Source organism: Akebia trifoliata, chromosome 5, assembly GCF_017979445.1.
Source record: "Akebia trifoliata isolate Shusen 1 chromosome 5, ASM1797944v1, whole genome shotgun sequence".
Taxonomy (NCBI): Eukaryota; Viridiplantae; Streptophyta; class Magnoliopsida; order Ranunculales; family Lardizabalaceae; genus Akebia; species Akebia trifoliata.
The window spans coordinates 34,810,670-34,822,120 of NC_141379.1; the positions used below are offsets into that span (position 1 = coordinate 34,810,670).

At 34.4% G+C, this 11,451-nt stretch overlaps 3 protein-coding genes across 3 annotated transcripts; 1 reads left to right on the forward strand and 2 right to left on the reverse strand.

Moving 5' to 3' along the window:
• Positions 1-181: 181 nt before the first annotated feature.
• Positions 182-4,726, reverse strand: LOC147402537 (peptidyl-prolyl cis-trans isomerase CYP21-4-like). Its single transcript, XM_086444232.1, has 9 exons — positions 4,455-4,726; positions 3,483-3,542; positions 3,176-3,388; positions 2,997-3,036; positions 2,735-2,785; positions 1,742-1,827; positions 1,320-1,454; positions 1,065-1,215; positions 182-546 (listed from the first exon to the last, which is right to left on the reverse strand). Exons 3-9 carry the CDS (start codon positions 3,325-3,327, stop codon positions 460-462), a joined length of 702 nt encoding a protein of 233 aa, XP_086300358.1. The 5' UTR covers positions 3,328-3,388; positions 3,483-3,542; positions 4,455-4,726; the 3' UTR covers positions 182-459.
• Positions 4,727-6,744: 2,018 nt separating this feature from the next.
• On the forward strand, positions 6,745-7,820 carry LOC147402538 (uncharacterized). Its single transcript, XM_086444233.1, has 3 exons — positions 6,745-6,900; positions 7,137-7,181; positions 7,268-7,820. The coding sequence occupies exons 1-3, from the start codon at positions 6,805-6,807 to the stop codon at positions 7,643-7,645; spliced, it is 519 nt and encodes a 172-aa protein (XP_086300359.1). The 5' UTR covers positions 6,745-6,804; the 3' UTR covers positions 7,646-7,820.
• Positions 7,821-9,658: 1,838 nt separating this feature from the next.
• On the reverse strand, positions 9,659-11,316 carry LOC147402539 (Mitochondrial transcription termination factor family protein). The gene has a single exon (XM_086444235.1). The coding sequence runs from the start codon at positions 11,061-11,063 to the stop codon at positions 9,687-9,689; it is 1,377 nt and encodes a 458-aa protein (XP_086300361.1). The 5' UTR covers positions 11,064-11,316; the 3' UTR covers positions 9,659-9,686.
• Between the last annotated feature and the right edge of the window lie 135 nt (positions 11,317-11,451).

The window sequence follows — 11,451 nt, forward strand, 5'->3', positions numbered from 1 at the left end:
ACATGAATTCCTCGAATCCAAGGATCGTTCATGGCATTTTGTTTTATAGATTTGAATTCACCTTGTTCATTATTTGGGTAGAAGCATAAACCTGGTGAGAGTTTGAATTCACCTTGTTCATTATTTGGGAGGGAAGGAGCGCACTTTTTCAACATATTTGTTAGTTTGTCAACAGCAACCATGAATCCAAGGGTTACTAAATATAAGTTACAAAAGAAAGTAATGGAGAATTTATCTCAACATATGCTCACATGAAATAACCCTACTTTTGTATCTCGTTCATTCAAAACGCAAACCCTCTCTCACAAAACAACCCTTCTGTACGTCTCAAAAGTCTCACAAAGGAAAACACAGTAGGTGCAGTGACAAGCTTGGAGGGAAAATTTCTGTGTGCAGGCACGGAGGCACCTCATAAGGTAGATAAGTTTATTTTACACAAGAAGATGTGAGGAAAAGACTTCAGAGCTCCCGTTTCAAAATGACATTGATGATTCCGATGGGGGATTTTGGTCGGTAGTGTTCGTCTGTATCCACTTCTTCAATTTCCTGAATGACAAATTATAAACCAGAGATGTTCCATGTTAAGAATAAAAGTGATTCTAGAAAATCAATCTCTTGAGCAAAGAAGATTAAGCAAAAAAAAAATAATAATAATAGTAGAATAAAATCCCACATTAAACAACATTTACGAACTAAATCACAAACATCCATAAGGTCATAGAAATTAACCATAGGCCTCCAAAAAAATGGGTTCTTATTTTTTTATATTAAAAAAAAAACGCATTTCAAATGTAAAAAACATGTTTAAAACGTAAAAACGTGTTTTCTATGAAAAAGTAAAAAATATATATATATATATAATAATAATAATTGTTTTAATCGTTAGCTACAAAATGTGTGTTAAATGAGACTTTTTCATTAAAAAAAAATGGAGTCACACACACACGCAAAAACAAAAAAAAGAATTGCATGATTTTCACCATTTAAGGATTAACAGAAAAACAGCAAGATTCATTAACAGAATCAATCCAGATCCAGATAACAAGTAAGCAGTAATCAGGTACCTGAACAACGTCCACTCCCTTGATGACACGCCCAAACACAATAAGCTTATCATTTAGATCTGGGATGGGTGCAGTCGTAATAAATAGCTCAAATGCTTTACTATCTTGTTTAACCTTTGTAGTTCCAAGCATAAATGCCTCATGCTTCGGACTGGATGTGAATTGAGAGCAAACATCAAAATAAAGAAGAATAACCAAATGCTAACCATTATAGAAACAAGAAAACATGAGTTAGATGGATGCAAGCAACAAAACCTTATAGCATCTTTGCGATGCTTTCCTTTCAATGTCCAATCTTCTGCAGCTCCAAGTCTTTGGAATTCCCCTGCTTGAATCACATAGTTTTTTATCACACGGTGAAAAGGTTTCGCATTAAAATGCCCCTTTTGACTGCAAAACCAGTAAGTATGTCAGGTTCATTAAAAATTTGTGCCTAGCAATATATACGACCAGGACACAGATGATTATTACATCATAATCAAGACCATATGCCCAATAGAGACAAAAACCATGAAATTGTAAGTTCTGCCAGTGTGCAAGAAACACAGTGGAATTCACAGCACTAAATAATAATAAAATTTGGAGCACCATCAAGAAACATCTGCTGAAAGAATGATACTCAATCTACAAGCTATGAACAGAGAATTAGAGATAACTGATAAAGTTGAAACACTTACCACAAGTCAAGGAAATAGTCCACAATCTCAGGAGAAGCTTCCTTGTAAAGCTCCACTGTTATTGAACCTTTGGAGGTGTTTAGAACCTAACACAAAATTCAGGCAATCTAAAATTTTATTGGCATTGAAAGACAGAGAATCACAAAGAGATGAAAGATGAATAAACAGCAGAGGACTGGACATAGCATAAAGCTGACACATCACTAAAACATTCGCATTTGCTAGATAGGCATCCTAAGGTACCCCTACATGCAGTGAACAAGATATGTAATGAAATAAATATTTTCACATGGTGAGAAATTAGAGCATTGAATATTGTGATCCAAAACTTTCCACGTGATATGAAAAACCGAACTTGAAAAGTGAAACTGAAGACAAGTTAAATTTACATCCATTTCTTACTCCCAGGAGTTAGGATACGAGAAGGTCATGTTCAACAATACAACTGCACAGTGAATTCCATGAGTCCTAGCACCGGGGCAGAAAAAGGGGTTTAGACAAGTCTCAATGGTGATGTCTTTATGGAATTCAAGATAATTTTTCCCCCGCTAAAGATACTCTGTATATACAAGTGTATATAAGGGAAAGTTGTCAATGATTTCAAAATACCAATCATAACATGATGAGCTTATGATGTACCTTAGCTACTACAGATGTGATGTGTCTGTGGTGCTACATATCTTTTATCCTAATGTGTATGCTCCGGTGTCATAGCTGCAGTGCAAATATAGGGTCCCAATCCCAACTAGTAGGGATAGTTTATCTAAGAAAGCACAACTATACATTATATGGAATTGGAACAAGGAATGGTCATAATTAGACCATCATTCAAGCCAATAGAATAGATATCTAGTATTGCATCAAAAACTACGTAAAAATAATTATATTACTACATCAATGAACTATTGGTTTCATCTAGGTGCACCGGATATACTTTCAAGGTTCAACGACTTAAAAACTTGCTATTATAAACCAATGTGTGGAAAAACTTACAGCATAACTTGGAAGATCAAACTTCTTCGAATCCATGAAAGAATCAGCGTCCTGTTGAATGACAAGGAATAAAAGTTAGCAAAAATTGCATTAACATTGAATAATATCACTTTATTTTATTTTATTTTTTTAAGTAATAACAACAAAGGTACAATTTGAACTACTTAAGAATCAATGAGATCATTAGAAGGCACTGCAAAAAAAACTCAATAAGGAGACATCAAAGCTGTGAAAATAATGATGGTAATCCAAAAAAATGTACCTCAAGATTGGGTAATCCATCCTCTACTTGATTTCTTGACCTAACACAATGCAAAGATATTAACGAATTAAAGATGTTTAGAAAATATTTTAGAATCGATTTCTTTATCCTGGAAAAATTAATAGATATTAATTCATTTAATTCTCTTGCATCAATATAACAAAGAATGTTTCACCAACCTGTGAGACCAACGCCTGTATGTAGCAACTAAGGACAACATAATCAAGACAACCACTAAGGTGCCCAAAATAATGGTAGTGGTGGTGATACGTGTTGGACCCTTCTTCTTTTTGCTTTGGAGTAGCAATGTTTGAGGTTTGATCCTTGCCATGAGGTGAAAACTTTAGCAATTATTTCTATAGAGTTCAGGGGAAGTAAATGAAGCCTGGAGACTAAGAACACATCAAGCACCAACGTCAAACTCAAAATTTAGACCATAAAGCTTCAAGAATCAATCAAAAATGAAAAATAAGGAAAATAGTGTACCTCGATTTCCACTCGGAAAATGTTGAGAATTTTCTGTTTAATGCAAACTCCTCATATGACCTACCATGAGTAATTAATGATTAAGGGCACCGTTCTCTTCAAATAGTATAGAAAAAAGCTTGAGAAATCAAAACTTTTTTCCTTCAGTCACAAAATTATCTCCATAACCATTTCTTCAAACAAAACAACTCCATTGAAAGAACATACAGGTACAATTGCTAAGTTCTCTTTCAAATTTGAAATTTGGCATAATCTTCATCGGAAAATCAGTATAATTTTGTGGAAAACTTTGAAGATGCCGTCCACAAACCCGAAGTTCCATGAATAAATAAAAAATATCAAAAACCCTTCTAACAATCTTTCAATTAGCAACAACCACCACCAAACAGAAACATCAAACAGCAACACTACAGTTCAACTTAAAAAAAAAAAAAAAAAAAACCCATCACAGTTCTAGAACATCCAACAAACATGATTCAAAGATTCAAAATTTAAAACTCAAAATTTCATGAAAGATTTCACCATACTTATAATATTCCAATTTTAAATCCAAAAAATTAAAACCAAGATAATTCAAGAAAAGATAAAATTAAGGCTCTCTCACTAAAAATCATACACATATTTATCACAGATAGGCAGAGAAATTCGTGTTATTAAAGCTTGAAATCTCTCCGCTCAAATCGAACAAGAACACATAATTCAGAAACCCTAACTATTCAATTAGAATTTAGAAACGAACAAGTTTAAAAAAAAAAAAAAAGCATAATAAAACAAGTGGAATTGAATTTAAATTACGCTTAAACTCTAAGATTTAAACTAATTAAAACTAAACCCTAGAAAACAATAAATTCAAAACCTTCCAGGAAATCATTTAAAAAAATAAATAAAATTCCCAGACAATTATGGACAAAAATATTCCATTTTTTATTTTATTTTATAATTTAGACATTAATTTGATCTTTGAGATAATACCTCCAATGGATCAAATCTTCACTTCGAGATCTTTACCAACGTTGCATGAGAGAGAGAGAGAGAGGTTTCAATGGCCCTTTAACATGAGAGGTTAGGTACTTAGGTTCGTTGGTCTTCAAGTTCTTTGAATTTTTTGTTCTTCTTTGACGGACGGGCGAACGATGACGCATACCCTACGTGTGTAGACACGGCTTCTAGATAGTAACGACAGTCTGTTACTCTACCAATAAACGTAAGAATAATGATTTTTCTGACGCTCCAACCGTATTCATTTTCCTCGAGATACACAGAACCATAATCTTTTTCTTGTGTATCCAAGGTAAATGATATACGGTTTTGTGATGAAGGCGTTTGTCAGAGGGGACGTCCGGTATATTGACTCTAAACGTTAATGTTAGGCCCTGTTTGGATTGCTAAAGCATACCATAAATTTTTACTAGATGCTTTGCCCAGAAATCAGTGTAAATTTTGAAGGGAGATCATGGAATTAGAGAGGTAAATAGGCAACACATCAATCCTTATTAGTAAGTAATTGTTCAAGTTGGGGACATGGTTTTAAATCTCGTCCAAGATTGAGATTGAGATCGAGACGACTCGTTTGATTTATCTGGGTGTTGTCAACCAACTAGAGGGATAGACAAGTCATATCAAATTATGTCTCATTTGAAAACAAACTCCATTATTTTATTATTGAACAAGATAGATTTAGAGAAATCGGATGATTCGATCTCATTCATGGACGAGACTAGACATCAAAACCATAAGTGGGGATAATGTTTTCTTCTTCTTTTTTCACATCTTTTTAAAACCCAAAACCAAATAGAGAAAAAGATAAATAAAGGAAAAAAAATAGAATAATGATTTTTTAATATTGTGTATCCCAAGAAAATAGATCTATGATTTTGTGTTCATAACACATCAGTCGAGTATTGAATGAGTGAAGACTTTCTATTTAGAATATCAACACTCAAAAAAATATACAGAAAAATAAATTTAAAGAACTTCCACTAGCACACCAACTTTTTATTCTAAAACACCAAAAGGACTGATGGGTGTAGTAAGTAAAAAAATTTGGTATGGCAATAGAATTTCTTTAAAATTAGAAGAAAAAATCTTCAAGAAACCTAGAAGAATAAGAATAAGAGAGAGAAAAAGTGACGCGATGAAAAGTATAAAGAAAAGGCTTTGTTTGGGGAGAAAGAAGTTATATAGAAGAACAACAAAATAGGCTCGATTTCTAAGAGAACAAATGAGAGAAGGAAAGATTTTTTTATAGAAGAATAAATCACAAAAGAAACTTTTTTTTACTTTAATAAGTAAAAATATTTATTGTTCATTTATTCTTATTTGGTATGTTGTAAGTAATTTCTTTAAATTGGTGTATTATAATTTATAAGTAAAGGTTAGACAAACAACAAAATTTTCTCCCACCGTTGGGTTCATCCATTATGATAATCCATGAAGGAGATTTTTGATCAATATGTCTCATCCTGATGAGGACCCAAAAAAGCCAAATTACTTTCTCCACAAATAAAGAGTCAAAAAATGGACAAGAAACAAAAGTTGCCTAAACCAGTTTTTGGATTCCAACTTCTTTGAGAATTCAGACATAACTTAAATAACCTTATTTATGAATGAAAAATAAACTTTTTTTTTTTTGTTAATTAATGACTAGAATACCATCAAACTGTGTTTAAAATATTAAATCAATGACCAAAAATATATCAAAATAATTTCTAGCGTAAATCCTCCCTCCCTCCCTTTGACATAAGCCCCTCGACATGGCATGTGCTAGAATCATAGATTTTTATTCAGGATATACAATTGCACATAGTATTGGGATGTATATTTGTGTATCCCAAGAAAAAATCTATGATTCTAGCTCATATTCGTCAAGGAGCATAGGTTAGAGAGGGCAATAGAAAATCACGAGTCTTACTAAAATATGAAGAGATATCCAACAGATAAAGAGTCATTTTCTGACATGACATACTCTCTTTGATGTGGCATGGGTGAGAAGTATAGATTTTTCCTTGGGATATGCAATTGTACATCCTCATAAATATGTGCAATACTATATCCCAAGGAAAAAATCATGGTTCTCGCCCATGTCACATTGGGACATATGTGAGATGGGGGACTGAGAAAATCATTATTCTATCCAAAAGGCACTTTCTAGTTTGTAAACGGTGTAATCAAATGACCACCAACTTCAACTTTATAAACGATTCTTGTAAAAGTGATGATTATGTGTAGAAGCATTTCTGTCGGAAACAAACAAGGCCTTCACATTCTGTATAAATAAGGGGAGCAGAGAAGAACTTCACAGGGGTTTCTTGCGGGGAAGAAAATGAGAGCTCCAGTGCACTTCATAACCCTCGATGAGTACATTTCCTTCCTCGAAAATCCCTCAAAACACGATCTCACCAATAAACACATGAATCAGGTTCTCTCTCTCTCTCTCTCTCTGTAAATTTCATTTAGAAGAAGCTGGTTTCGATCTTTACACAAATTTCTGGATAATGTTGAAGTTTCTTTAAATTCTCTCATAATTTTGTATCAATTTTACTTAATTTTTTGTAACTATTCTTGAACCCTAAATTAGGTATTTTAAATCACGGTTCAATTCTTTAAATTTCAGAGAATCTAATTATATCTTTATTGTGCCATTGTTTTTTCAAGATCATTAGCATGCATGGATTCAAGAAGCTGCACAGACGTCCAAAGGTAAGATCAAACATCTCCATCTCTTGATCTCGTCTCATATCCTCGAAACCCTAACCCGTTTCATGACCATCATCTCTCTCTATTAGAAAGTTCTATTGGACGCATTGAACTCAGTGGAGCTGTTGATGCCGTTTCGTTCTACGCTGAAAGAGAACATTTCTTCCTCTGCTTCTCTTACCACAGATGAGGTGATAAGAGATCTCGGTATCCTAGAATGGCAAGAATGCTCTCTTCGGTCGATTGAAAGATTGAGTTCAACTAAGGAGAACCTATCGAAAGATGATGAGATCCAAGCATCCAATCTAAACTGCGTGAAGCCGAAGCCGAAGGTTTCTTCTGGTACAACGAGAGTTGGTAAATGGGGAGCGAAGAGAAAGCGAAAGGCCATGAAAGCAGGTAGTGCTTCTACTGTTACTTCTTCCGCTACTGCGAATCTTCCATTTTCGTCCTCGCTGTCGCTTTAATATACGAAGATTAAAGACGGAAAATAGAAAGACAATGTGTTTTTCTTTGTTTTGGATTTATTTTGTTATTTCGATGGGTGGGACTTGGGACTGGGATTTGGGAGTGGTTCCTATGTATAGTATATACCCTCGCAGCTTTTTGCAGAACTACTAATACTAGTACCAGATAAACACATGTATTTGCTTTCGCTTCCCTTAATTTCCATCTTCTAACTCTCTAAACTCCTTTAATATTAATTTTAATAAATAATGGTTTATAATTTGGGAAATTTTATTGACAAGTCAAGGAACTCTAAGGGCCTTCTAATTTTTAGGGGCACCTCTAAAAATTGAAAAATGGTTGTGGGCGCTCCATGTCAAAGGGCACACCTCTCATCCTCCAACTATTACGATTGTTAGGATGAGAAGGAGGAGAACAAGAAAAATAGAGATAAGGATAGAAAGATTGGAGAAGGAACAAAAGATAAAGAAGAAAAAAAAAAAAAAAGAGATCGATCGACGAAGGAGGAGAAGAAGAGAAATAAAAAAAAACATAGAGAGAGAGAGGTGAGGTGGTGGAGGAAGTGCGGGAGATTTGTGGCCGGTTTCTAAGACGTTGAATCATTGGGGAAGCAAAGAGGAGTGCCCCCCACCCAAAAAAAAAAAATTCCCCTAATTTGGCTCACCCTCATGGTTTCTTGGCATGTCAACAAAATTTTCCTAGAGAAAATGCAAAAAAGTTGAATGAGTGTTTTTAACAGAGAAAGAAAGAAAAGGAAATAAAATAGAAATTTGTTCCTCATGCTTGCGACATCAACATCCCCCCCGACTTAATTGTTGCATTTTTCATCAAGTCTGTTACCCAACAAACCTTGGAGTGGGGATCCGCGTCATACAATTCGAATTAATGCACCTTGGAGTGAATCCTAACAACATCAATTTATGGCATCTATGATCTAATACCACGGGCTATAAAGGACAAAATCATAAGAACTTTTTAAAAAAAAATTAATCTTCATCCTGGAATTAGGGAATGCTGTGGCCATTTGAATTTGAGAAATCTGCATGCTATCTAGAAGGTTGTGGTCTTGGAGGGCAATTTGACAATTCATGTGGGGCCAACGAGTTAGTAAGATTTCAAATCTTACTACTTTAGTCATGATAGTCTGATTCATAAAGTAAGGTAGTTTTTGTAATAAAATTGCACCAGATAAGTTCCCTTAAATCTCTCTTGTTTAAAGAAAAGAGATTAAAGTTAGAGAGGTAAAATATTGGAAACGGAAAAAGAAGAAAGATAATAAAACTAAGAATATTTTGAATGGAAGAAGAGAGAAAATAAAACGTGTCCTTGAGATATGTTGTTTACGGTATAAATTTTTGAGAGAGAATGAGACCCACTGTTGTTTTTTTTTATGATATAGACTTGGCAGAGGGTATTTTTGAACTGAGTCATCTTGGATCCTGGATGAATCAATGTGATAGGTGATTTACAGTGATTTTCTAAGCTTGAGAGATACTCTTGCCCGTGACAAGTTTTAAAATCATGATTTGGGTTCAATACAATTCCCACAAGTACATACGTGTGTATTCCCATTCTGTATCTTGAGTGGCCATCCACGATCAAATCCAAATATCCTTCCCTTAAGATTTTTTTCCCCAACTTAAGGATAAAAAACAACCTTCGATATGTAATGCATTTTTTTCCCCAGCTTAAGTTTTAAATTTTAAATCCAGTGGAACGATTTCATCTTTATTTAATTTATATTATAAACTTGATAATAAGAAATGAAGATAATTCAATTGATTTTGAATCTTCAGCACTAAAAGTAAATAAAAACTAATAAATTAAATATGAAATTAAGTAAAAGAAAAGAACCCTGATTCCAAATAAACAGATTAAAACTCAAAAAGAATCTTTCTGATTCTCGAAGAATTGAGGGGCAAAGGGTAGGTTGATAACACACAACAGAAAGCATTTTGCCTAATAAAGCAGATACTTCAAATCCTGCTTGAATGAAACGGAAGAATATTGTAGATAAATAGAAATTTGTTTTCATCAGTACTAAACCATGGATTCCATCAATAACTTGGTATTTCTCAAATCCTCTTTGGTATCTGGGTAGCTTTGTGGCTTGAACAACTTCCACAATCCAACAGGATGTTGATTTCTACCCTCAGAATCTCTCGAGAATCTCCCATAGATCTTCTCACACTCCGGATATGGCTTAACATAAAGGTTGTAGAACCTCAGTCTACTAGGCTTTATCAGACTTCTCAATCCCACCTCACAACCAAGTCCATTTTTCGATCTCAAATACTCGATCACGTTGAATCGCGGAACAATCTGTTTTTCTAAATTCACACCTAAATACTCTGGAACTTCAATCAGATAACCAATGTTAAACCCCATTTTGTGTATTAGAAACTCGATTTTCCTTTCAATGTCCTCCAGTTCATATATGATTGATCTCGGCTCTCTCTGTAAAACCTTAAAGGCATCTCTACGAATCAACCCATGTCTGCAGAGGCAATCTACTCTTAATTTTACTTCAAATCCAGCTCTAAAAGCTCCCTTATTTTGAATTTTCTCCTCAATTGCTAATCGACATTTCAAAGCCCTCAGGAATTCCAAGCATCGCGACATCTCACCAACTTCCATACCGAGAATTCGTGGGTATAAAATTATCTCTTTTCTAATCTCTTCTCTACTAAAACCCAAACCTTCAAACTCATTGAAGAGCAGCTTCAACCTACCTTCAATTCCAAATCCTAAAACTCTTGGAAACGAGTAACAGATTGGATCAATTTCACTCCATCGAATCCCAATTCCCTTCAATAGCTCAATACTACAGGCAATATCATGCATTTTCATCGTAATTACTCTGGGGAATTCCTCTAAAACCCTAGAGACGGTGTTGTCACTAAAACCTAGATCTTTCAAAAGAAGAACACTTTTATGCAGATCAATTGGCTCTATCTGGAATCTTCTACAGTGTTCTAGAACACTCTGAAACAGCATTGGAGTAACACTGGAAATTCCTAATTCCGAAAACCCCGTCTCCCATTTCTTCAAAAACCCTAATTCCAGAACCCCAGGGCAAGCAGATAGGATCGATACAATCGATTTCTGTGATAATTTGAACGATAGTAGAATAACCAGAGACTTCTCCACATCCACCAAACTAAAATTCAATAAAAAACGATTCTTTCCCAGGAATTCATGAAGCTGAGATGGAGGAAAACCATACCTTTGTAAGAGATTTGTAAGCGAAATTAGTTGCCTATATTGAGATTTGTCTGCAAAATCGGGAGAGGTTTTGGTTGGGGGATTAGGATTTCGTGAAAAAGATCGAATTTTTATGTTTCCGTAAGTTGGAATTGGCTGAAAATTCGAAATCAAACGATAAAGAGTCAATCTTGATATAACCCTAATCGCCATTCGTTCTTCACTTCTCCTTCAATTACTCAAGTTCATGGCGGTCGCATAACTCAGCGTTTCGGATAGATTATCGTAGTTTTCTCGCGAACTTTATTTCTTAAAGAAACGAGACTGTGGTCTTCTACGAGAGACCAATAGAAAACGACCAAAACACCTATCCAAGGTATTTATCTAAAGAGTACCTTTCATCTTCAAAATTGAATATCTGTAATTATTTTGTTTTCTAAATCAATTGAGAATAAGAGGGCTCCAAGCCTCCAAATTATTTGGATTTGGGTTTCCTCAATTTTGTACCAGATTTACTCCCTTTAGATTCTTGCGCAACTCTACCTGTAAATAATTCGCCATAAACTCGATTGCATCTTTATGCTTAAGTTAGGACGTTAGA